The sequence below is a fragment of the Corella eumyota genome, chromosome 2 (assembly GCF_963082875.1).
Source record: "Corella eumyota chromosome 2, kaCorEumy4.1, whole genome shotgun sequence".
In the NCBI taxonomy this organism is placed as follows: Eukaryota; Metazoa; Chordata; class Ascidiacea; order Phlebobranchia; family Corellidae; genus Corella; species Corella eumyota.
The window spans coordinates 4480983-4506253 of record NC_137491.1 but is presented as its reverse complement, the minus strand read 5'-3'; the positions used below and the strand labels follow the sequence as shown (position 1 = coordinate 4506253).

The 25271-nt window shown below is 29.9% G+C and overlaps 7 protein-coding genes across 7 annotated transcripts; 2 read left to right on the top strand and 5 right to left on the bottom strand.

Annotated features, from left to right (window-relative positions):
• The first annotated feature begins 1924 nt into the window (after positions 1–1924).
• Positions 1925–3273, top strand: LOC145743366 (uncharacterized). The gene is made up of 2 exons (XM_082561310.1): positions 1925–2168; positions 2342–3273. Exons 1-2 carry the CDS (start codon positions 2123–2125, stop codon positions 3115–3117), a joined length of 822 nt encoding a protein of 273 aa, XP_082417436.1. The 5' UTR covers positions 1925–2122; the 3' UTR covers positions 3118–3273.
• A 2411-nt stretch (positions 3274–5684) lies between these two features.
• On the bottom strand, positions 5685–9257 carry LOC145741694 (solute carrier family 2, facilitated glucose transporter member 8-like). The gene is made up of 11 exons (XM_082559325.1): positions 8682–9257; positions 8421–8586; positions 8183–8299; positions 7932–8021; positions 7731–7830; positions 7501–7661; positions 7177–7365; positions 6957–7062; positions 6743–6844; positions 6481–6674; positions 5685–6182 (listed from the first exon to the last, which is right to left on the bottom strand). The coding sequence occupies exons 1-11, from the start codon at positions 8738–8740 to the stop codon at positions 6039–6041; spliced, it is 1428 nt and encodes a 475-aa protein (XP_082415451.1). The 5' UTR covers positions 8741–9257; the 3' UTR covers positions 5685–6038.
• A 270-nt stretch (positions 9258–9527) lies between these two features.
• LOC145743778 (enhancer of rudimentary homolog) lies at positions 9528–10306 on the bottom strand. Its single transcript, XM_082561820.1, has 2 exons — positions 10105–10306; positions 9528–9987 (listed from the first exon to the last, which is right to left on the bottom strand). The coding sequence occupies exons 1-2, from the start codon at positions 10193–10195 to the stop codon at positions 9773–9775; spliced, it is 306 nt and encodes a 101-aa protein (XP_082417946.1). The 5' UTR covers positions 10196–10306; the 3' UTR covers positions 9528–9772.
• Positions 10307–10414: 108 nt separating this feature from the next.
• Positions 10415–11632, bottom strand: LOC145743776 (cyclin-dependent-like kinase 5). The gene has a single exon (XM_082561819.1). The coding sequence runs from the start codon at positions 11524–11526 to the stop codon at positions 10648–10650; it is 879 nt and encodes a 292-aa protein (XP_082417945.1). The 5' UTR covers positions 11527–11632; the 3' UTR covers positions 10415–10647.
• Positions 11633–11997: 365 nt separating this feature from the next.
• LOC145744120 (small ribosomal subunit protein uS7) lies at positions 11998–13988 on the top strand. Its single transcript, XM_082562231.1, has 6 exons — positions 11998–12044; positions 12442–12553; positions 12952–13161; positions 13322–13414; positions 13623–13757; positions 13839–13988. The coding sequence occupies exons 2-6, from the start codon at positions 12443–12445 to the stop codon at positions 13905–13907; spliced, it is 618 nt and encodes a 205-aa protein (XP_082418357.1). The 5' UTR covers positions 11998–12044; position 12442; the 3' UTR covers positions 13908–13988.
• A 205-nt stretch (positions 13989–14193) lies between these two features.
• On the bottom strand, positions 14194–16271 carry LOC145744119 (vesicle-trafficking protein SEC22b-like). The gene is made up of 5 exons (XM_082562230.1): positions 15930–16271; positions 15347–15456; positions 15110–15270; positions 14877–15023; positions 14194–14761 (listed from the first exon to the last, which is right to left on the bottom strand). The coding sequence occupies exons 1-5, from the start codon at positions 15999–16001 to the stop codon at positions 14607–14609; spliced, it is 645 nt and encodes a 214-aa protein (XP_082418356.1). The 5' UTR covers positions 16002–16271; the 3' UTR covers positions 14194–14606.
• Positions 16272–18732: 2461 nt separating this feature from the next.
• On the bottom strand, positions 18733–20212 carry LOC145741461 (chymotrypsin B-like). The gene is made up of 7 exons (XM_082559056.1): positions 20170–20212; positions 20008–20111; positions 19744–19829; positions 19454–19613; positions 19262–19349; positions 19049–19191; positions 18733–18885 (listed from the first exon to the last, which is right to left on the bottom strand). The coding sequence occupies exons 1-7, from the start codon at positions 20210–20212 to the stop codon at positions 18733–18735; spliced, it is 777 nt and encodes a 258-aa protein (XP_082415182.1).
• Between the last annotated feature and the right edge of the window lie 5059 nt (positions 20213–25271).

The window sequence follows — 25271 nt, the reverse complement described above, 5'->3', positions numbered from 1 at the left end:
CAACGTCTTCGTCGTAAGTTCATACGCTAGAAAACATAGGGAAATATTCTTATTTTGCCCTTTCTGAGCCGTTTGTTGTACCTTTTTTTTAATTTTTTTTTTGCAGAAAACAAACTTAGCATGAAAAGCAATATTTTGCCATATTATATAAGAGATTTTCTCTTTTTAAAGTATCTTTAATTAGGTAGGCTGTATTAAAAAAATTCTAACAAATTAAGGTTATGTTGTTAATTTTGAAAATTTACCAGCCAAAAACGGTTGATATTGGCTGACAAACACATACAAGAAAAAGACAGGTCAACTGAGTGTCACTGAAGCAAAGTTTACCTGTTAGAACAGTAAGTTTTGCTTAAAACGTAATATATATCCAACAATTGTGTTGGGTATCATATAAAAATAGTTCTAATCACTAAACGTGATTAAGTGGGCAGCGTGGTGCAGTGGTAAGAACACTTGCTACACCACCATGAGGTCGTGGGTTTAATCCCCACTACTCTCATGCTGTAGCGCCCTTGAGTAAGGAACTATAAACGGTATGAACTCCTGCTGAGTCAGCATTTAATCAGCAGCATTATTACCGGGCAATTATAATCTATAATATTCCAAACTGCTAAAAGCAACTCGAGGCTGGGTCGGAGTAACAGTTGTTACTCTATGTTTAAGTCGAGCATTCGACTTTCCCACATCGAAGATAAAGATATATACAAAAAAAAAGTGACATAATCATTATAAAAAGCGACTCTTTTGCATAAATTTTATATATAGAAACCAGTAGGTTTTGAATTCAACGAAAATTAACTTTTTTGTTCGCACCAAAAAAAGCTTACTAGCTTGGGCAGCCGCGTAATGTCACAAATTTTTGCCTTTTGTGGTAAATCAACTTCCGTAATAACTAAATTTAAAATAGATTGGGTTTATTTCAATCGAAATAATTTATCAAGTCGCAGACAGGCAATTGTTTTTTATTGGTTTTAAATAAAATAATAAAATATATATCATTCTGTATTTTGAATATACGTATATATATTACTCATTTAAATACCTTTAAATAGCTGTAAAGTGCCAAATAAACTTAGTTTGACGCATCTGTCTCATCTCATATTCTAAACAATTACCCATTCGAAATAAAATCTTATTTTTAGCAACTTTTAGGGAATTTTCCATAGATTGGGAACAACCTATTTTTAAGCCATGCACATTTGCATACACTATAAATATTCTTACTATATATCAACAAATAAACAAGTAACACCATAAATGGTAATATTTTGCAATAATTCTGACGTAATTTCCTAATAATAACAACGACTTTAGATAAATTACGTCTTAAAAGAAGTTGCTGTTATTTTTTTTGCCTAATTATTTTGCGACCTAATTAAGTTTTAAGATAAAAAAAAGTAACGTTTAGGCGTTAGTAAAGAAAAAATATTTAAATAAAATATTATATCACAAAAATTCCCCAAAAATTAGTAATCGAAAGAACATTTTACTTAATTAAACAAATTTTTTTTATTTAAAGAAAAATCGAAACTTATTTCGTAATATTAAAAATTAACAAAATACTCATAACAACTTAAAGAAAGCTATGTTTTTATTTAAAATAACGATACCAATATGTCATTATCTCATACTAAAGATGAGTAGTTTCAAATGGTACATAAAATTTAGAAGGCTTATGGCGTTTCGCAGGTTGTAAAACTAGTCTTATGTTTGTACTTTTTTATTGCTATCGACTACGTAGCTTAACTGTAAACATAATTTCGAAAACAAAAAAGGTTGATGGTATTTAGTATGACGTCATGTCAAACAGCTAGAAGATTCTACAATTTCTTCAATAAATAATGACAATAGCAAAACAACATATCCGAAACGTGTCGATTGGCACTCTTAAGACATTGCACGAACGGTGACGTAAAAAAGTATTTTTTCTTTGCCTACTGAAGCGTATTGTATTGTAAGCTAAGAGAGAGAGAAAGACGATGAGGTAATACTTGAAGTGACGTATTGTTAGTACCGCTATATAAAAACAGAGCTTTAGACGGTAAGAGTATAGTTGAACACAACCCAAACTCACAAATTAAATTATTAGCAAGTCTACAGTGCATTCATCGAAGAAAAAGAAATGACAAAAGATAAAAGAGAACAAGTTCTTAAAAGCAGAGGCCGAGGTATTTGTCATTATGATAAAACATCTCTTGGATTTGCCAAATACGTGACAAAAAAGTTTTTGTTTCGTATTTTGATGTAATAAGTAATAAAATTTGTAAAAAAAATTCGCTTGGCACACAAGCAACACGTTTTATTAACGCAGTAATTTAAAACTTTTGCCAAATACATTTAGAGAACAAACGAAACTCAAGAAACTCATCAAACGCTGACAACTTGAAAGGAGTGTGCCGTCAACACAGCAGCACCAGCGCAAAACGAAGCATTAGCATTGAAAAACGCAAGAAGTCGTCGATTACTACCGGGATGAACAAAGTTTCACTTCGAGGCAAACCCGGACGCCTGTTGTCCAATGAGGTATTTGAAGGGTCTGAAAAAACCACAACGTCGGATTTGTCCAATTTTCTTATCGAGGGGCTCGAGTTTATAGAGCGCGACTCTAAGGAGCCTCGAATTGTGGAAGAATTAATTCCCGATCCTGTGCTAATTGAAGGCCAATTTGTGACGAATGTCACCGATAAAGTTCCGTGCGACATCTTACACAGCACTTCCAATCGCTCCTGGGGAGGTACAAGACGTGTTCGAGCCGAATCAGGCAGTAACGGCGATCTGTTCTTTTGGAAACTTTCATCGACCGTAACCTCAAACCTCGCCTTTGTTTTCGGCATTGAGGTCGGGGGAGAAATGAAATATGTAAGCAGCCAAGGCGAGGGGTTGCCATTAAAATTTATTGACCACGATGTTCATCCAATGGACATCGACCTGGACGTCGGGGAAGAAAAGGACGATCCGAGGCCGTTTTACACAGTTCCTGACACTCTTGGGTTAACGAATGGGGAATTTCTTATTCCAGCTATGTACGAAAATTTAGCTGCAAAAATTGATGGGTCAAATGTGGTTACAGACACACTTGACCAATTTACCGATTCTTGGTTTATTGAAATCAGATAATTAAATAAGAACCACATTTCTTCAATTTTATTTAGTATTTATTTATTTTTGTTTCAAAATGTATGTGTTTTTATTGCCCTTTTTTATGATATTCATAATCAACTTGAAAAGTACTTGTTTGTAATTTCTTATTTATTACTTTAATAAAGAACCCTTTTTAAATATTTCAATGACTAATGAATAAAATATTTTATTGAGAACTAGGTGTCTACAAGGATGTATAAAGTAGTGTGTGTTGTTGGTAAAAGAAATTAGTTTGTGTGGTTAACAATCTTAAAGAATTCTCGTAAACAGGAGAATTTCTTTTTTGAATTCCTTTGCGACAAATAAACAAAAGACAAAAGAAATTTTACCATTCGCTTCGGCGTAATATTTACTAAATTACTTAGCAATGAAGTTTTGAAAGTTTATCGAAAAACACTTGATATATTGAATTGTATACCACCTACAAAATACTGTAAATTTATACTTTAAGAAGGTTCCAGACAACTTATGTCAATATTTACCTTGATATTCTTTCAAAGGCATTCGCGAATAAATATTGACTACGCTGTAATAAGGTTTCCCAAAATAGGTTCGCTATTTTAATTTAAAACGTCAAAACCATGATTTTACCTACCACGTAACAATACACCTTGCGTCATATCCCTGCAAGTTTTTAATCATTGCTTGCTACTAGATGTAATTGATTCGTCATGCCATGTGTTGCAGAACTAGGAAACTTTTCGTTTTGTTTTTATTGCGTTTTAATTACCGTTAGCAGAAATTTATAAATATAAATACGTGGTATAAGACTAAATAGGGTCTTCGCGCTTTCGTCACCGAATTTAATTGTTATATGAACATCACATACCCCTTCAAGTTTTTTTTTAAAAGATCTCCTTAAAAATATATATTTTAATTATGTTATGTTTTTTAAAAGGCATTATTTAAGTGGTATTAAACATTTAAATTAGTTAAAAGGGCACCATAGCATTTACGGTTTAATTTGATGGTAAATGTTATATATACGTAAATTTAATATTTACATACAACAAATATATATTTAAATAAAAATTCGACTGTTTAAGAAATTGTAACATGATTGACTTTTAGTTATACGCCATGTTTAATATACCACCACATGGCTTAATATAAGTTTTAGCCAACATTTTAAAACAGAAAATTAATTAATTCTGAAAGAATTTGTTTAAGATAATTTCACATTCACAAACAACACGACTTTTATAGGAAATTAAAAAATGCACGAGAGCAGCATGAAAAAAAATTGGAATACAAACATTTGCATATTGTTTTCTATCACTTTTCCAAAACTAAATTAATGTTTTAATAAAAAAAGAGTATGACTAAGTTCCAACGTTTATTAATTCGGTTGTAAGTATTGGCGTAGCGATTTTCAGTTGTAAGTATTGGCGTAGCGAAAAAAATATAGATATTAAAAAAAAATTATATTTAACAAACTAATTTTGTCAATTTTGTGATTACTATGTGTATCCGGTTTAAAAAACTATATTAAAACAATAAGTTGCCTTACAAACATCACGAATATAATAGATTTAAATTATTTTTAAAAGCCAAAAGCCAAGTTAGGGTCGCGTGACCACTTTGTAAATCACATGACCGAAACTTGATTGGCGCAATTCAGTCACCATATTAAAATTTTAATTATAACGCAAACTCCACCTGGAATTTTTTGTTATAGAAAATCTCTTTGGGCGCGAAACTGGATGATGTAATTTCAAAAGTGGTTGTGCGTATAAAGTACACTTTCTTTATATTAGACATATTTTTCACGCGAACTTATGACTCAATACTAAGTACGGCCACAATTTGATGATGCAATCGCCTTTAGAATAAAGTTTTGGATGTAAATCCGTGTTTTAAAATTAGAATTGGTATGTATTACATATATGATGACTTTATTTGACTTTTTTTACACGCTTATTTTAGTTTTTAATCAAACACGTCGCCAAACTTTTACAGAAGAGTGCCTTTTCTCCTACAAAATTTTTAACGAGTTAACACTACAAATAAATGACAAAAAATTTTTGTAAAATAGTACGGTAGTTTTACAAAAAAAGTCTTGGTAATTTTAGAAAATTTTACTTATTTAGAAAATATATCCCAAAAAATGTGACCAAACAACTCGACCGTAAACACAATGCCGCTATTTATACTTCGTGATTATATGAATTATCTACATGCCCAATTTAGACTGACTTTGATAAAGCTCGTTGGTTATTTTAAATTTGATTTCTCATGATGTTGTATAGCGTGATTTAGTTTATTTATACACTTGTGTTTTAAATAATCATTTATGTTAATCATCTATACGTAAAACAATGTATAAATTTACGTAAAACGTATAGCGTATAGGCTTTCACCTTATTAATGCATACTTATTTGGTAACAGTTACATTACGCTTAAACTCAATTTAATTACCTCAAGTTAAAGTGCAAAAATGATTAGTTTTTAGGTAGAAATTGCACGTTTGTATTTGAAATCAGCAAAAATCATAAAAAAATTTTAAAAAGTAAAGACAAAAAATATCACAAGATGGTTATAACAAACAATCAAATTCAATAGATACATAAAATCTTTAAATTGTTGCAATATATTTAAAATTTTGAGTCTTTTATGCATTGTTGAGATACAATATATGTACATTAGCCAAATTTCCTAAATGTATGTTGATTAAATACAATCAAATAAAAATAACATTGGTATAACATTGATGTATTATATGTAAATTTATTTAAAAACAATAAAAAATATAAATATTTAAAGAATGTTATAACACAACGTGCTTAAAATTTTGTAAAAATATTTTGTATGAAATTAAATTAAGGTAAAATTCAACAAATAAAAAAAAATTTAAATTAAAAATTATTATTGCACTTTTTCGTTAATAAGGTATCAACTAAGCACCGGAACGGTTAAAATAGTTTTCGATTTCTTCCAGAGTTTGCCCCTTTGTTTCAGGAAGAATAAAAATAGAGTAAAGTAATGTTAAAACACATATTACAGAGAAAAACCAGAAAGAACCCTGTGGTGTGAAGGCATCCTAATAAATATTAAAATACTGTTCTTAATATATATATATACATATATTTTTTTCTCCACTGCTCTCAGGCGCAACAGCATGAGAGCAGTGGGGATTGAACCCACAACCTCATGTGTGGTGTAGCAAGTGTTCTTACCACTACACCACGCTGGCGGTAAATATAGATATATATATATGTATAAATACTTGTGTTATTGAACATTAAAAAAAATTCAAAATTTAAATATACAATTTTGTATTGAATGACTTTCCCTACAATGCTAAGAAAGCATATAAAACAAAATTCACAGTAAACTACCTGCATATCATGAAATTCCTTGGTTACTACAAACGCGCATAACAGATTAAATGCTGTAATCAAACCACTACATTTCCCCCTAGCTCGCATAGGAATTAATTCTCCCATGATAATCCAGGGTATGGGACCGAGGCCGAGTGAAAACGTTGCAATGTAAACGATCAAACTTGATAAAGCAAGCCACGATAAACTACCTTTAATTTAAATATTTTTAGTTATTGTAATGGCCATTATTTAAAATAATGTAGTTTTTTTAAATTACTAGATTTTTGTGGATCATCAGATATCAGTTGAAAATATAGACCAAAGGTGCCCATGCTAATTGCCATAAAACCACTACTGACAGCCAACAATACTCTTCTACCTGGTACAAATAAAATTAAAAGGTATATAAATAAGATTACTTTTACCATATAAAACTAGAACTGAAATAAATAAATAAATTTTAACTTGTGATAAAATAATATGATTGTTACCTGTACGATCACTTAACAAAGAAGATATAACAGTAAAAAATACTTGAATACCCGATATAAGTAAAAGGGATAAATATAATTGAGATTGTGTTTTAAAACCAGCATCCTGAAAAACAGAAGTCGAGTTGACCTTTGTGCTATTCATAACATATTATTTATTTAATAAAAACAATTAAAATAAAATCTTATGAACATTTTTGGAAAAAGTTTTAGTATTTACCTCAAATATTGTTTGGGAATAAAACATAATGGCATTAATTCCACTAAATTGTTGGAAAAACATTGCCAATGCAGATATCAAAAATGGTGTTCTAACACTTGGCTTAGTAAGCAACTCTTTCCATGTAGCTTGCTCAGAATTTATTTCGATACTTGCTTGTAATTCTTCCAATTCTTCATTAATACTTGACTTTAAATAAAAAAAGTGGATTACCAATGATAAACTTGTTATTAAAACCAAAGATAAATTTATGGATTACCAATGATAAAATTGTTATTAAAATTATTAAAGATATATAATATTTAAAAATATTTGTATACATACATTTTTTCCTCTTAAAATTTGAAGCGCCTTTTTTGCTTCATGTTGGCGATTTTTAAGGTACAAATACCTTGGAGTCTCGGGTATAAATAAGGTCAAAATTGAATATAAAACAGGTATTGTTGCACAGACCATTGCCAGCCAACGCCATGTAAAACTATGACCTTAAATATTACATGACTTAAAATTATGCAAACAAAAATAAAAAACATATTACAACTTTAATAAGTTACCTATTGCATAGACTAAGAACACCCCAATAGTAATAAAAAGTTGATTTCCAGAGCAAAGTAAACCTCTAATATCTTGTGGTGCTATTTCGCTGACATATGTCTGTTGTATTAAATAATGCCAAGTAAACAATTAAAGCAAACCTACAATTATTCTTTTTACAATAAAATTTAATATTAATTTTTTTAATACAGATAGCTTACTGGAACAACCACAGAGGTAAAAGCTAAACCCAAGCCACTAACAAATCTTCCAGCATATATCATTCCTACATTGGAAGCATAGGAGATTAACTAAAACAAACAACAGGTATATGTTAAATCTAAAGTTAACTTTAAATTTTTGAATTCAGATACCATTAAAAAAATATCAAAAAATGTATATTTAAAAAAATGTAGAAATTTAATAATAAATTATTTTAAAAAACATGTATGTCTATTGTTAAACGACCAACCAATAATCCGGCTACATAGGGCGCTCCTGAAATAATCGCGGTAAATTTTCTTCCAAAATATTGCATAAACACTCCTGCAAAAAACCCACCAACCATTCCACCCAGTGTCAGCAACGACTAAAATAAAATTTAAATTTGAAAGCTTTTATTTCACATAATTTGAATAAATAATTACACACAAGACTAACAACTCAAATTTTTAAAAAAAGGCCTATTTAGATAATAAACAAAAAATAACCCCAATCCAGGATGCTTCATCATCACCAATATAAATTGCATTTGAAGAAGTATCATCCCTTATATCAGGTATAAGTGGTGATGATAAGCCCAGCATAAGACCAGTGGATACAGCTCCAAGGAGCATCACAGTAGAGTAAATGTATAGACTAACTCTACTTTCACGCCTGGAAATTTTAAGTCAGCAAAAAATAAAAACAAAAACAATTATTCTTGTATTTATTAAATTATTTTACAAAGTAAAAAAAGAAGGATTACTTACACTTTTGTAGTCGTGTTTTGAGGAATTAACACAACTGTATCTAATTCAGAATCATCCATATTCAAGGTTTAATTTTGTAACAATTTTGAAATTTTTTTTAACCTCTAAGATAGTTAACAGAGTTAAAACACTAACAAAGTTATTATAATAGGTTTAAAGTTAAGAATAGCCTAAAGGCAGGCAGAATAATAAAACGGCAGTCAGACACGTCTAACACCCAGTCTGGAAAGTAAGGCAGTTTTCGAGGAGATCTCGTACGTGCAAGCGTGAAAATCGGCTAAAATTTTCAGTCTACGCGTGCACGCGTGATTTATGTTAGCATATTTACCTTTAATTTTGTATTTACTTTTAAAGCCAGGCGTGCAAAACGCCAATTTCAGGCGTGCATTTTTTTTACGAAAAAAATCTTGTGCGTACACGCTGCTGTACTTTCCAGACTGGTCTAACACCCATCCACTGGCAGACAAACCTGATTTTTACGATCTACGGTATTTAATTTATTTCAAAAACTTGTTGTTTATGCATATGTTAAGAAAAAATTGAAAATTTTAATACGGAAATTGTAAAAATGCCATGTTTTTGTTTCTATAATGTTGTTAGAGAATCTTTTTGTTTATTTACACAGCTGTTTCAGAATCACGTGACAAAAACTTGTTTTCACACGGGTTCAATCAAAATTTATATTAATATGCTTTTATGTTTTAAAAAAAGTTAAAAAGTATTACTATTTTTTTTTAATATGCTTTTATGTTCTAAAAAAAGTTAAAAAGTAGTATAATAATGAAACACTAACTTCACCTTTGAAAACATTTTATTAAAAACAAAGATACGAAAAAGTAAAAACAGATAGTTTTAACAAAGCACAGTTTTAAACAGTTGACCAGAACACATTCTGTGTTTCTGTATTGTGTAGGAAGGACAAAATTGAACAAAAAAAAACACAGAATGCAAAAAATAAATAATATTTGGTTTGATACGGTTTAACTTGCAATACTAAAGCCCTTAATTTTACACTAAAAATGTCTAGTAAAAACAGATCTACCAATAAAGGGTAGGGCAAGTATGGCAGTTTTTTGTTAAAAGGTAAACTTTTATTTTCCAGCTTGTTTTCGCAGTAAGACATAGATCTTTTCTTTTATCCAGTCTTTATTGTAGGGCGTGTATGTCAGCGAAGGCTTTTGATATACAAGGCAGCACAGGTCGGCAAGTTCGTCAATAAAATCAAATAATTGACTGATATCATAAGTTATTGACGGACAGTTGGGATTCATTCGTTTTAAATGCTCCTCATAAATTTTGCATACACCTAAAATAAAACGAAGGCTAATAAAAATGTAATAAATTCTTAGCTAAAAATAAAATTTATTTCAGGCAGTAAAGTTTACAGTTGCATAAATAAATATTTTATATTAGCCTTCTTTACCTTCCATGCATTCATTAACCGATTCATAATCTGAATATGTTCTTCCTTCTGGTTTTTTGGTTGGTTGAACAAGCAAAATGGTATGAGACATTTTAAAGGAAAACTATTAGTACAAAATAAATTTCTTATATTTAAAAACCTGGATTGCTGCAAAAGAAAATACTGAGTATAAAATTGAAGTAACTAATAAATATTTAAATATAGACATCATGGAATGAAACCCGATAAGCAAAAATAAAAATAATAATGAGTTTTAATTGCACATATTCAAATTTAAAAGGTAGCTACATATATTAAAGTTTAAACAGTGAACTGGGTGCCTTAAAAACAACCATATAATTTTAAAATATATGTTAAACACAAAATTTTATCAAGCCAGTATTTAAATTATTTTTTAACAATATGACAAACTATTTTAATTTATAAATAAAATAGCAACTTAGGTGGCAAGAACAGTAACACTTTAAACAACAGCTGCTTTTTAGTGGGGTTAAAAATTTAAATGTGTTTGATATATTATACCTATATAATAATACATTTAAATTATTTCATGGAAAATCCATTAAAATATTCATGTTCCAAAGCTGCATCTGCTGTCAATCTTTCTGTAGGGTTACATACAACCAAACGGTGCAAGAGATCCTGGCCACATTTTGACAACCTTGGGACAACTAGTGGCCAATTTGCACTAGCTGGGTAAAGTGGAAATATTTGAAAATCCGGCAGTTTTGAAGCACCTGGCCATGATCTCTCCGTTGGTGTTCCAAGTAATTTAAAAATCCTTTTTAGTTGGTCTTCCACATCATTGCCAGGAAATAAAGGTATTCCAGCATTCGAAATCTCAGCAAAAATACATCCAGCACTCCATGTGTCAATAGTGGTTGTGTACAATTTTGCACCAAATAAAACATCCGGAGGTCGATACCATAGAGTTACAACCTCAGCTGAATAACATCTTACAGGAATCCCAAATGACCGAGCAAGCCCAAAATCAGCTAATTTTAGTTCACCATTTTTGTTAATTAATAAATTTTGTGGTTTTAAATCACGATGAAGAATATTTTGTTGGTGACAGAAAGCCAACCCTTTCAACAGTTGATATAAAAACGATTGAACAGTTGAAGCTGCAATATCTCCCCCACAGGTATCAAAATACTTTTTCAAATCTTGTTCACAATATTCAAAAACCAAAGTCATTTTCCGCTCACTGTGTAGCACATCATGCAGACGAACTACATTTCGATGTTTAAGCTCTTTTAAAATACAAATTTCCCGAAGTGCTGAACTGGGAACACCTTCATCATCATCGTCTAGTTGAACGCGCTTTAAAGCAACCACTTCCCCTGTCTCGCGGTTTTTAGCTTTAAATACAGTTCCATACGTTCCCTCACCAATCTTCTCTATTTTCTCGTATTTATGCATTTTATTTTAAAAGGCAATATACTTATTACTGTTAACAAAATTTATCTGGAACTTTATAGTTACTTTAATTTTTACTCTAAAAGGTTAATAAAGGTTGAGAGCAATCTGAAAATATTGGGACATTAAATTTATAGAATAAAGTTTAATACTTGACTTCGCTTGCTATTATGTTTGACTATTGTCATAACAAAAAAATGTTACAACAATAAATAACCTTGGTTATATGTGATTACATTTGATCGTGGTGTAAAAAATACCCAACTGAATAATAGAGGATAAATGTTAAATAATTAGAAAATAGTATTTTTAATATTAATTTGTTTTTACATATTAACAAATACTTTATTTTTTTATTAAAACTTTTTTTGCTTTATACTTAAAACAGTATTAAACACTGTTTTACTCTTACCGAAATATTGTTAAATATAATAAATACCGCTTCTAGCGGTTATTAATCGCGTGTATGTTTTCACAAAAAAATCTCAAGTCTTCCTTTTTCGTAGATCTGCGACGTTAAAGTAAGTTTCTATAGCACAGTTTATAATTGGGATATTAAACCAAATTTTTGTGATTTGATATGTTATTTAAATTCACTAAGGTGTCATTGTTCTATTTTTATGCCTTGTAAACACTGGGAAAATCGCATGTTAGCAGTGGCGCATAATTTAGTTGACCAATTTAAAAGCCATGCGTATTTTCAACATGCTAAAATACTAGTTTTTTAGTAATATTGTTAACTTTTTAATGTGTTTAATGACACTTTAAACTACTGTTAAGTATGTATGTTTTAATATAAATTTAAAAATTAGTTTATTTTAAAACCGTATACCCGATCTTTTTTAATGTTAAGCATGTATGTTAAACACAATTATGTACGTAACGATATATGGTAATATATGTATAATTTTTATATAGCATGGCAGCAGCAGAAACATTTGAAGATGAGTTGGTAGCTGAAACTGCAGAAATCAAGTTGTTTGGAAAATGGACAACAACTGATGTTCAAATTAACGACATTTCACTAACTGTATGTATTTTTATAATATTTAACTTTATTCTAAATAACATTTTAATGGACAATACTAAAGTACTGGATGCCTGATAGTACGGGACCGTATGTAACAAAAATTTGCGGAATGAAAGACTGAACGGCATTTTTGTACTTTACTGCGGGATGAATACATTATTTACTTGAAAGGCTGATGTGAGATTGACTTCAAAGAAAAAAATAACGTCTTATTCCGCATTTAGTGATTTTTTTTGTTAAAGTTTACATGCGGCCTCGGTATTTCCAGCAACTCGTATTTTTGTACTACCCATTTTAATTTTCGTACTACCCATTTTAATTTTCATACTACCCCAACGTTAATATAGTGTGTTTATTGTAGTTGGATTAAATTGGTATCTAATTGTTTATAAATACAGGATTATCTCCCTGTAAAAGACAAGTACTCAAAATACTTGCCACATAGTTCTGGTCGGTACCAGGTCAAGAGATTTCGCAAGGCACAATGTCCAATTGTTGAACGTTTGGTCAACTCGATGATGATGCACGGACGCAACAACGGAAAGAAACTTCTCACTGTCAGAATTGTGAAGCATTCTTTTGAAATTATCCATTTACTGACTGGGGAGGTATGTATTATGATTTTAAAAGCTGACATCTTGTTTAAAATTTATGGTATTTAATAAATTATGTATATATATATTTTTTATTTTGTGTTATGTTTTTTTAAATATTATCTATACATGTAATATATTTTGTTAATTTAAAGTAATTACTTAATGTGCCTAGAATCCTCTTCAAGTTTTGGTAAATGCTATTATCAACAGTGGACCACGTGAAGATTCTACTCGTATTGGTCGGGCTGGAACTGTGAGAAGACAGGTAACAATTTAAAATTTTTATTTTGCATATTTAATTAAACATGTATAAGTTATTTTTCCAACGTGTAATGATGATCTACCGACTGAGATACATCTATGATGATTGTCTAGAGGCTGTTTCTGAAACACTCAACAAAAAAGTGTACCCCAAATATTATATGTATAATATATTTATATTTACTCTTATGACTAAACTCATTGCTTGTTAGTCTGTTGATGTTTCACCGTTAAGAAGAGTAAACCAGGCAATCTGGTTATTGTGCACTGGAGCACGTGAGGCATCATTTAGAAATATCAAGACCATTGCAGAATGCCTTGCTGATGAATTGATCAATGCACACAAGGTAAGATACGAAAAAAATTTGTTATTTTCAAATTTAAGCAATAACCTATTTATTACTAGAATTACTTTGCTGTATTTATAGGGCTCTTCTAACTCTTATGCCATCAAAAAGAAGGATGAATTGGAACGTGTTGCAAAATCCAACCGTTAACTTTTTACCCTTTGTCAAAAAGTAAAAACAAAACAACAAATAAGTTGTGTGGTTAATTTCTTATGTCTTTAATTTAAGAGACATGTAATAACTAATGCTAATTAACAAAAAAAAAACAGTCGCAAGCTTTTACCTTAATGTTAACTAGTAAAAAATGTGGAAGAGTCAAGTAGTTAGTTAAATGCACTTTGCAGTCGGTCCTAATACACTAAAGATTGCAGTGTAGCACACAGCAATACACTGGGATATAATATATACTTAACTCTTGGGTCCTTGACCCAAAAAATAAAATTCAGTTACACACATCTTTATTATATTGCACAAGCCATATTTTAAGACCTTTTCGCCTAGTTTCTATACCACACAAAACAAAATAAAAAACAAATAGGTATTAAAGGTTTAAAACTACATGGCAGAATTATATTTGCTTGTCAAAAAATAAGTCAGTAAAATTCACAATCACAAAATGCACCCTACTTTTTAAAATTGCAGCATTGGATATGTGTTTGAATAAATTAAAAAAGTTGTATCAACTTTTGACAATAATCCAATAATAACTTTACAAACAAGACATATTGTACATACTGGCGTTGTTCTATAAATATTTGTTGGTAATTTTAAATGCAACTACTTGGGAATGATCATATTGACCATAATCCGGGACAAATACTTTAAAATGAAAACGGGGTACAAGTATCCTTACAACCACCAATACCTTAAATACATAAAAAATACCACCAAAATAATAAGGCCTGCTGCAATTTTAGCATAGGAAGACTTTAGGTTAAGGTAATGGGCATCTTGTTTGTATTTTCTTGAATAATCAACGAACTGGCTCGCTTGGTCATCTAATTCTGTTAAAAAAAGTTAATTTATTAAAAAACAATACAAATTTAAGTTATATTTATATTGCATTCACTTAAAATATTTAAATTGCATACACTTAATCAGATATTATAAAACATAAACCTGTAAGTGCAACGCCTCGCTTCATAACATCATCGATATTAGCCACCATTATTCTTTGAACATCTTGTAATTCAGATGAAACTAAACTGAGGTTACGTCTTGTTCTACTGTCCATGTATGCTTTCTTGGTTTTTTGCATGTAAGTATCTTAAAAAAAAAATATGTATGAAAATAATTTTAAAGTTGGTTTATTTATCAAATTCATATCTATAAAAATAACAAAAGTCATTTACCAAATTCAATAAATGCATATGGCCTAGATACAGAATTGACACGATTTCCATACTGCACAAAAAATTCTGATGAAAGCTCTTCCAGAAAAGAAAAGGCAAGTTTTTTACTAAATCCACCATCACATAGAACCAGGTAACAAATGTTTTGATCGATCAAATAACTAAACAAAGATGTCAAAAGTTAAATAATAATGCTAGCAAAGTTTGTTTTACATATAAAAAAAAGCAAAAACTCACTGAAACAAATATTTTCCAGATTCAATTGTACAACGATCTGGGCTTTGATTATTTATTTTTCGAAATAACCCCTTTGCTTGATTTTGATATTCAGTTAAATTTTGCCCTGTCTAAAGTACATCTTGTTAAAAAAAAGATTACAATATTTATTTAAAACTGCAGCAGAATATACATGATATATTGACCGGCAGCGTGGTGTAGTGGTAAGAACTTGCTACACCAAACATGAGGTTGTGGGTTCAATTCCCACTGACCTCATGCTGTAGCGCCCTTGAGTAAGGCGTAATAAACGGTATAAACTCCTGCTGAGTCCGCACTTAATCAGCAGCATAATTATCGGGCAATTATAATCTATAATATCCCAAACTGCTATAGGCAACTCGAGACTGGGTCGGAGTAACTTATGTTACTCTATGTTTAAGTCGCGCATTCGACTTTCCCACATCGAGGATAAAGATATATACAAAAAAAAAAAAAAAAATACCAAAAGCGTAAATAAAAAAACAACTTAAAACCATCGGTTATTTGAAGATGCATCCCTTTATATTTTTAATAGTTACAAAAATCAGTTTAATAAGCTAACCTGTTCATCTTGCATTGAAGCAGCAAGAGGTAACCCGTCGCCCACACGCGCAATCATGGCCATTAACACCATCTTTACTTTGTAAGTTCAGTATTATCTTTGTAAGTCCAAGTAAATTAAACTGCAGTCTGGCAGTAAAGGTAGTTTTCAGTTGTAAATATCTGACCATACACAGACAATCAATTCACAATTACTTAGATATTGTAACAGTTGTACTTTATATATATTATTGCTTCTTGAAGTCTATTTAAATGATTTTACAAAATTCAATACGATAACTAATTTTGCATTACTTTTATCACATCATTTGTGTATTATTTACATAAGTGACGTCACCACTAGTTTAAGGACAACTCATCTACCTATACTGCCTCTTGCGAATTAACATATATATGGGGATAAAATTTTCATGCTGTTAACTTTAACAATTTTTATATTATTAGTAGCTTAACATGTCGATTTTATTAAAATATTTGAAAAGCTAATTTCTTATCATCTTGCGTTAAGTTCCAATTTTATACCTATACTTCAATAAACTTATTATAATAAATAGATAAAACAAAATGTAATTTTTTTTTTCTTTGTTTGCGCATATACTCGTGAGCAAAAAACAGTTACAAGTCTAAAAGCTCTAAAAGTTACAAGTCTAAAAGCTCATCTGTTGATTGATCCAATTTCTTACTGATGAGATATTAGCATATCCACCTGAATAAAACGAGCTACGCCTGCTTTTCAACCACGACACTGCCCCGATTAAAACGTCTTCGCCATTGTCATTAACAGTCATTGGCAGTCAGACTGAGCTATAAGTCGAAGATCGCCATTCTAAAGCAAAACAGGATCTTCTGATCTGCAGAAAATAAATCGTAAATAATTTACAACTTCTTTAAAAAAAAACTGAAATAATATTGTGGAAAAATTGTCCAAATATTGTAAATTGATTACCATATTGAGTGGTATAACCCCATTCCGAAGTAGAGGCCATCATGTTTTTATACTCAGCGCCAAAAGCAGCCATTTTAGTTGTATTTACCTGAGAAGAATATCAGAAGATTATCGTGCATAGTGATAGAAACTTTTTTATCTGGTTTTGAAGTGTTTAAATGTTACCAAGGAACCCCTTTTTGGGGAAAAATTATTTAAGCAGTTTACTGTTTCACGAATATACTATAGATTAAACTATATATACAAAAACAGCAGTTTTAAAAACAAATTATTTGTACTAACGTTATTCCCGAATACAACTGGTGTGAAAAATCTTAATCAAGAGTGCCTGGGTTGTATAATGGATGCTGGGTAAACCTTTCTATTAAGATAATCTGTTAAGAGTTAGTATATATAACTGAACCCAATCCAACGGTGGCAGGAGATCTAAAAACTACTTAAAGAGAATATATGCTTAACAATCTCCAGTAATTGGTTATTTGCTTGGGTCACAAATGCAAAAGTTATTTCTTTATTTAACTTACAAAAGGCAATGCTTTTCACTCATAGGTCTTCTAATAATGACTCCCCACAAAAGTGGCGACCATTTTGCTGAGGGTAGCCTACAAAACAGTCATATTTGGGATATCAAAGTTTTACTGCTCACTTGTAAATATAAAACTTGTAATGCAGTTAAGTGCACAGCATGGAAAAACTTAATCAATACGATTTCATATGTTAAAGGAAAACTATATTTTGTGATGATTTAAAGTTAACAAATACCTGGCATGGAAATTCACCTTAGCTGCGTTTTCACACTTACAATTTTTTGGTTTCTATTGTAAGGATAAACCTGGGATAACCAACTATAATGACTCTGGTTGCTAAAATAGTAATGTTGTGAAATCATTTATGCCATTGTCATTTTACAAAACATAACCTACGTTACTAAAAATGACAAAAAGTTGAAAATTTACGTATCTGAAACCGGCCCGACAAGTCAGATTAAAAATTAAAATATCATTATTTTTTTATAGTGCTAGAAAAAGCTTTCAACACCAGTGTGACTCTATAAAGATATCGTTTATCTAGTTTCCGTTTACTTTAGGTCTTTAAATATCTTATTGTGTCGTGTGTACCAATAATACTTACCAGCGACACATGTAACTGTTCACAAACTGTGTGAACGTGCTGTCAAAGACGTCATAAGATAATAGCTTAAAAATAACTGCTTTGCTAACCTCGCATTAAAATGATTAGGTTGCAACTTTCAAAGCGTTTACAAATTGGCCGAGAAATCTATTTCGTAATTTACTGTGGAACCAATTTCTTTGCATGACGTAGAAACGAAGGTTATCAATTATAAAACAATCGCCATTTTACAATTAAATAAAGTTACTTCTAAAATTAAACCGTTCATAAAACAAAAATCAAATAAATTAAAATTTTATTTATTTCACGTTCTATGCACATATCTTTGTCAACTCCTTAAGCTTTGGACAGCTTGCAACATACAATTTAATCGCGTGTTTGTAAACATTAACTAGTGGGGTTCTAGCTATGTTAAGTATTGCAATGCAGTTTAAGTAGTCAAACACTCACTTAACTGTTTCCTTGTGTTTTATCGCGTATAAGTTACAAGAAAATATGATTAAAACATTTTGGAATGCAGGTTTGAGTTTAGACTTTTTTGTGAGAAAGGGAATATTTTGCAAACTTTGAAATGGATATTTAAAAATAAAAAGTTTGATAAAAAAAAATCTGGAGATTTCTAAGAATCTTACTTCTTCGTTTTCTAGAACATAAAAAACGCATAATGCATTTGTGATCTTAAATTTTATTTACGCTTTTGTAGTAAATATATCACTGGACAATGATTCTAATTCATTTGAGAATCGACCCAGCCTCTTACAGACGAGATCTTAGCATATCCACCGGGATAACTCGAGCTACATCTGCTTTGTACCCAAGACACTGCTCCGATCAAAATATCTTGACCGTCGTAAACAGTTAATGGACCGCCGGAGTCACCCTAAAAATTTCCGCATGATATTAGTTTTAGTATATGCCAAATTCAGAATGCAAGACTAACCCCGCTATACAAACTGGGAATACGGCTTTGCTGGCACAATATAGGAAACGTTATTATAAACAATATATTTAAAACAATTAAAGCATACATTGGCAATACTTACCATGCATGAGCTAATTTTGCCATCTCCACCTGCACATTGGATTCTGTCTGTGATTTCTATGGCTGATCCCCAAATAGATTGGCAAGTGGATTGGGATACAAGGGGAAGGGTAGCTTTCTGGAGAGCGATGGGAGTGCTTTGAGCTGTAATAAATTAACTTTAAGTATTTTATACAAGTATTTTTATTTTAAGCCAATTTTAAGGTTTGCTTACCAACTTGAGTGTCATAACCCCAGCCAGATGTGGATGCAATCATGTTGCTGTATTCCTTGTTGTTATCAACCAATTTTATGGTGTTTACCTAATAAAAATAAAAAGCAATAATTTAAGATCGAAGTTGTAACATAATGCTGTAAGCAAATAAACCAAATACATTGACTGTCTGCCATTCATTGTGTATCTTACATTGCCTCCCAAAGATGCGGAGCTTGTCATTGTAATAACAGCAAAATCGTAGTCAAGGGTGTTGGCGTTGTAAAGAGGATGTGGAGTAAAAGAAGCGGCAGCAATAAGTTGTTCTGGGTTTCTATAATCAACTGCACCCAAGCCAACCCTTGTATTCGACCTTATAATGTATTTTTGTATGCATTATGTGCTTACTAACAAAACTTTCATGTTCACAGTAAATATTACTTTGATTTTAAAAAAAGAAGACATTAAAAATACAACTTTTTGTTTTTATTAGTTATACTTACGAAACACAATGGGCTGCGCTCATCACGTGTCGTTCACTTATCAGGGAACCTCCGCAAAAATGACGACCATTTTGTTGAAGAGTAGCCTAAAAGAAAGTGTGTTCAAGAAAAATATATATTAGCTTGCCTGAATGACTTAAAATAAATAAAATTATATTGATGAATAATGAATAAAATAGAACATTATAACTTGTTTGAAATAATGATAAATTTTATACACAAAACTTTATTGTGCTCAAATTTTTCCTAAAAAATATTTTATACCTGCCATGGGAATTCACCTTTAGCTGCATCATCACCTCCCACTATTCTCTGGTCTCCATTGTAAGGATTGTACCTGGGATGACTTACAATAGGAACTCTGGTGGCTGTAGTATAAATAAACTATAAATTTTATAATGATACGTTAATATATATCGCACAAACCTGACGCCAAACCGACGAGGCAAAGAAGAAAATATGAAATCATTGTTTTGTCTTCAGTTACTTGTTAAAGTGAAACGTTTTAAAACAAAATTCTCTTATATAGGCAAGTTCTTATCAGTACAATCATCAACGAAAGTTTATTTATGTCTTACCGTAACCTATTGTTAGCCACAACATGTGTCATCTTTGCTGTGTAAGCATCGCCAGACATTACCTACGTGATATCGCTAATTAATAGAACAATCTAAAGTTTAATAATAATTACGTAAATATTTGCAGTAGGCTTACCCTTACAGATAGTTCGAACTGAAAAAAATGCTAAAGATATATTATTCTTACAACGGTTTTTCATTCTAGTAGTATATGCTAAGGTAAGTGTAATTTATTGTTAGTTAATCAATTAATGCCATAATATCGTTTTGATTAGGATAATTGCTCTGCCTATCATAATTTTACCATAAAAAAGTTGCATGGGAAGCACATATGTTGGTTCCCATTACGTGACAATAACGCGCTGATGTGTATAAGGCTGTACCACATGTGTACATTGTAGGTAAAAATAAAGTTTCCAAGTTTCTGTGTATCTATTTTAATTTTTTTAAGTAATGAACGGGGCCTTAAGTTTACTGTTCATGATAAGCATGCAGTTGTGTATTTATTGTAAAGAGACATCAGATAAAAACATCATACGTTTTTTCTTGAATGTAAATTAATTTTGACATAAACTGTGGACTGATTAATTGACCTCAAAAACTTTAATTTAAAAAATATGAATTATGTAATAACAAAGCATCGATTAAACACGTTAAAAGGACATTTTTTAATTATTATTTGTTAACAAAATGTAAACACTTCACCCAAATGTTGTTTAAAAATATGCTTATTAATCCCCTTGGTTTAACGCCAAGTTTTTATATAATTTTGCAGACATTAAAACACACATAACTTGCATTATATAAAAAAATGTCAGATTTAACAATTTATCAAAAATTGAGACACGTCATTTGTGCCAAACGGTTATAAAAATACAATATTCATATTTCCGTTCCAAAGTCTATGTAGCTTCCAAATTGGCAAACCAAGCTTATCTTCTAAAATTTTTTTTAGCAAAACTACTATAAATATGACAGTAAATCAAAAATATGCCTTATATAAGTGTTGCATTGAACTAATGTCTTATTTTGATATTATAACAGAAATATAAAAAAAATCTTATTATTAAATGTACTGAATACTAAAAGAGTGAGCTTGCAATATAAAAAAAAATAATAAATTGTTTAGCATTTCAATTTTTATGAAGTCTTTTTAGGAGTTTTTAAAATAGGAAAAATGATAGAAACACATTGGGTTATTCTTTGTACTATTTCAAACATTGTTGTTGCCTATTTTTTTTTATCTTTTGCTTTAATAAGCAATGGTATACATTTACCAGGTTCAGGCAAGTACATTTTGGTTTTCCTTTGCTTAGCTTTGCATAATGCTTAACCCAACTGAACAAATTAAGCGGCACAGTACTTATGCGTAATTGCTACAGCAAATAAGTTTTAATATAATTTTTAAAATAATATTTTTGTTCAATTTGTTGTTAAATTATTTGTTTAAATGTAGACCTGTACGTTAATGGCCCTACTGCAATTACAACAAAATATACTGTGGATATATTTCCCAACCAAATCTTGGTAAGTTTTTTAAGTTGTAGTCTACAAAAGTCGGATTTTAAGTCCATTCTTTAAATATTTTTAGCTGGAATTAGCCTGGCCAGTGGTTTTAGGCTCTAACATATTGGGGCAGTTGTATCTTTACAAAATGACTCGAGAAATGGCAGTATTTCCAAAGGTCAGAACAATTCTATATCAACTTACATAACCTAAAAAGAGCATTAATGAATCATGTATAGCATAGATATATACTGCAGGCCGTCGTATTATATTTTATTTAATTTAGATACTTTATAAATACTGGATGGGAGCAATTCTTGGTACATTCTGGTGGTGTTATGCATTGGACCGAGAACAACTGACGCTATGTGTTTTTATTGTTGGATTTTTAAATTTCTTATATTTTAGCATGCTTGTGATCGTTGTTAAGCGTGCTCACGTTAAAGGAAGTTTTCCAAATACAGAACCTGGATATTATAAAAGAATTCCCGGTGATTGATATAATGGAAATTTATATATTAACCTGTTTTAACTTGCTATAAAAAACTGTTCATATTTAATTCTTTTATTTTAAAGCTTATAAAAATGTGGTTTAAATTTTAAATGTAATTAATCTAATAACTTTGTGTATACTGACTTAACACATATTCTATTTTAGGCGCTGACAAATGTCCTTTTGCATATTTAGTGATTGGTGGAATCGCGCTAACTTCAGCCTGGGTCACAGTTGCACAAACTTCTACAATCGCATACGCCATCAAATATTTATATTCCTATGGCGTAGAACCTATTTTAAGAGGTTGTATTAAATTTCGTATTCTGCTACACGATAAACACTTTTTAAGTTATTATGTATACGCTTATATTTTGTAGGACTTGTAAGCAGTGAAGTAGCTGGTACAATTGGATTGACTTGGGGAATAATTGTACAAGGAACTTGGACATATTGCGATTTAATTGCTTATCCAAAATACACAGGTTGTGTAAAAACAATTTATCCGTTTTTAACTTTTGCACTGTTTGGAACTTTCTGCTCTAACTATCATTTTGATAATGGTAAGTATTATGGTAAAATCAAAAAAAAAAAAAAATTTAACTATCCCGCTCTAACAATTTTTTTTACGTTAAAGGACTTAGTTTGAACAATATCATCTGCCTTCTGATGTCTCTTTGTTCACTGTTGGCTTTTATTTATCGTAAACAATTTCATCATGCTGCTCATCGTAACAGCAAAGACGAATAACTTTCGTCTTTGCTTTTGTCTTCAAGACGAAAAAAAAAATTTTAATACTTAAGTTACTTTTATCAGAAAACTGTTTATTATTTAATCTAAATTTTTGATTATATTTTTTACATATTGAGTATCTATTATTTAGCAAACTATTTTGGACCAAATTTTTGGTATATATTTGTAAGCCTTATTGATTAACAATCACCTTAAATTACATTAACCCAATAATAAATTTTTAAGTTGTTTTTGTTGAATTTAAAGTTGTGTTTATTTTTTTATTGTATGTGGATTTATTATTTAATATTTATTTTTCATAAAACATAATCAATTAAATTTTGCAAAGTTTTCATTGTTAACACGAGAAGGCACTTTAATTTCGAATTCTATGACACATTGATGTTAACTAAAAATATCAACAACGTTTACTGTAGTAATTGATTTATATAATATTTAAATAATAAACAGGATGTTGGCGACAAGTTTGATATTCGGATACACGAAAAAAAGTAAATATATTAAGTCTTTAGACGGTCTTACCTGCAACAACTTGAATAAAATTTATTGAAGTTAACAAAAAAATTAAGAGGTAGTTAGTTATTCTATATTGATAGAAATAAACATGTTTAAATGTGTATTATAGATCAAAAAATAAAAAAATATATAAAATATTTATGTTTATAACAACATTTCTACGTTTGTTTAGTAGAAATAAGATTTAGACTTGTTAAATATTACAATAGTTTTGTTAATAAACGAAACCTTAAACTTAACGAGGAACGGCGTTATTAATTATTGAAAAACCAAAAATTTAAATTGGTTTAGATTAACCATATTTGATTAAAATTAAACAAGTTGGATTTACAGAAATCATATTTATTTGAAATGCTGAGCTCAAATATTACAAGATCTAACATCACAAGATAATTTAATATTGTAAATTTAGCCAAAAAATATTATATGAAATAATTTAAAATAAGCTTGACTGATATATACAGTTAAAAATTTATTTATATACAGTTAACCCATATATTTGTTTGTTAAAACGCAGCAACAAATTTTGGGGATGAAGGTAGAATAAATTTAAAATTTTATTTTGTACTAATTTATATTTTGTAAGCCAAATAGCAAAAACGAAATGTTCGACGCAGCAATAATTATATAAGCTTGACAAAAATTTTGTTAAATTTCCCAATGTCATTAAAATTAATTAATCACAGAAATTATTTAAAATTGACATGTTTTGTAATTCCTCTAATTTGATTAATGCTGGATCTCGTTTGTTTCGGTTAAATGATTTAAATTAATTAACCACAACCCTATATATTAATAATAACATCAACAATCCTGTGAACCACTATACTAAAATCAATTTGTAACAATTATTAGCAATAGTTTCCAACATATTTTATAAATACAACAGTTTTTTTTATGAAAAATGCAAACAAAAAAAGAATTATTAAACTGGTGGTATACTTTGTATTGCAGAAATTCGTGATTTCCTAAATCACTTACAAAAAATAAAACAACTTACTTTCCTTGTCTACTATATATACAGCCATGACATTAATGCTATTTTATTACATTCTTGGCAAGTTCATAGTGTAACGTTCTTAAATAACATTTGCACATTTCTTTCGTATCATAGATAAAATGAAATGTTTTAGACATTTTTGTTATTACTATATGGAATTTTTTAGACATTAAAATTCTTAGACATTAAAAATTAGTTTTTGTTTGTTTATTGAATTTAAATGCTTGTTTGTTTATTAAAATTAAAATATTGATATTAATCAAGTGTTTATTATTTGTATGTTATGTTATTATTAAACAAGGAAAACGAAACCACTTGTTTAGTCTAATTGTTTAAACTTTGTTATAACTCGTGTTTACTGTGTTCACTGACTAACCACATATTTTATTTATTTCAGCCTCTGATAAATGTTTTTTGCCTGTTTGGTATTGGTGACATCGCGCCAATTTCAGCATAAGCACAAGTGCAAGAACTTTACAATTGCGTATATCACCAAATGTTAATACTTCTAGGGCGTAGAATCAGTTTTAAGATTACAAGGTACATCAAGATTGCATTTTGAATTAATTTCTTTTTGATAATGCCTGCTGAATAGCAAAAACTTTAATTTATAGTTGTTTGAGGGATTTTTCAGTTAAATTTATCCATTGTTATTAGAATGGACGTATCACAGGAAATAATA

Excerpts from the sequence above, each read along its gene's own strand:
- LOC145743366 (XM_082561310.1), top strand. The coding sequence starts at position 2,123 with ATGACAAAAGATAAAAGAGAACAAGTTCTTAAAAGCAGAGGCCGAG. Across the intron at positions 2,169-2,341 it reads TCTTAAAAGCAGAGGCCGAG|AGAACAAACGAAACTCAAGA; the intron begins GTATTTGTCATT and ends AAATACATTTAG.
- LOC145741694 (XM_082559325.1), bottom strand. The coding sequence starts at position 8,740 with ATGGATGATTCTGAATTAGATACAGTTGTGTTAATTCCTCAAAACACG. Across the intron at positions 8,022-8,182 it reads CCTATGTAGCCGGATTATTG|TTAATCTCCTATGCTTCCAA; the intron begins GTTGGTCGTTTA and ends TGTTTGTTTTAG. Across the intron at positions 6,675-6,742 it reads TGATGATCCACAAAAATCTA|GTAGTTTATCGTGGCTTGCT; the intron begins GTAATTTAAAAA and ends TTTAAATTAAAG.
- LOC145743778 (XM_082561820.1), bottom strand. The coding sequence starts at position 10,195 with ATGTCTCATACCATTTTGCTTGTTCAACCAACCAAAAAACCAGAAGGA. Across the intron at positions 9,988-10,104 it reads GGTTAATGAATGCATGGAAG|GTGTATGCAAAATTTATGAG; the intron begins GTAAAGAAGGCT and ends GTTTTATTTTAG.
- LOC145743776 (XM_082561819.1), bottom strand. The coding sequence starts at position 11,526 with ATGCATAAATACGAGAAAATAGAGAAGATTGGTGAGGGAACGTATGGA.
- LOC145744120 (XM_082562231.1), top strand. The coding sequence starts at position 12,443 with ATGGCAGCAGCAGAAACATTTGAAGATGAGTTGGTAGCTGAAACTGCA. Across the intron at positions 13,162-13,321 it reads TCCATTTACTGACTGGGGAG|AATCCTCTTCAAGTTTTGGT; the intron begins GTATGTATTATG and ends TAATGTGCCTAG. Across the intron at positions 13,758-13,838 it reads AATTGATCAATGCACACAAG|GGCTCTTCTAACTCTTATGC; the intron begins GTAAGATACGAA and ends CTGTATTTATAG.
- LOC145744119 (XM_082562230.1), bottom strand. The coding sequence starts at position 16,001 with ATGGTGTTAATGGCCATGATTGCGCGTGTGGGCGACGGGTTACCTCTT. Across the intron at positions 15,024-15,109 it reads ATATGCATTTATTGAATTTG|ATACTTACATGCAAAAAACC; the intron begins GTAAATGACTTT and ends TTTTTTTTTAAG. Across the intron at positions 14,762-14,876 it reads GCGAGGCGTTGCACTTACAG|AATTAGATGACCAAGCGAGC; the intron begins GTTTATGTTTTA and ends TTTTTTTAACAG.
- LOC145741461 (XM_082559056.1), bottom strand. The coding sequence starts at position 20,212 with ATGATTTCATATTTTCTTCTTTGCCTCGTCGGTTTGGCGTCAG. Across the intron at positions 19,350-19,453 it reads CCGCATCTTTGGGAGGCAAT|GTAAACACCATAAAATTGGT; the intron begins GTAAGATACACA and ends TATTTTTATTAG. Across the intron at positions 18,886-19,048 it reads GCAAAATTAGCTCATGCATG|GGTGACTCCGGCGGTCCATT; the intron begins GTAAGTATTGCC and ends GGAAATTTTTAG.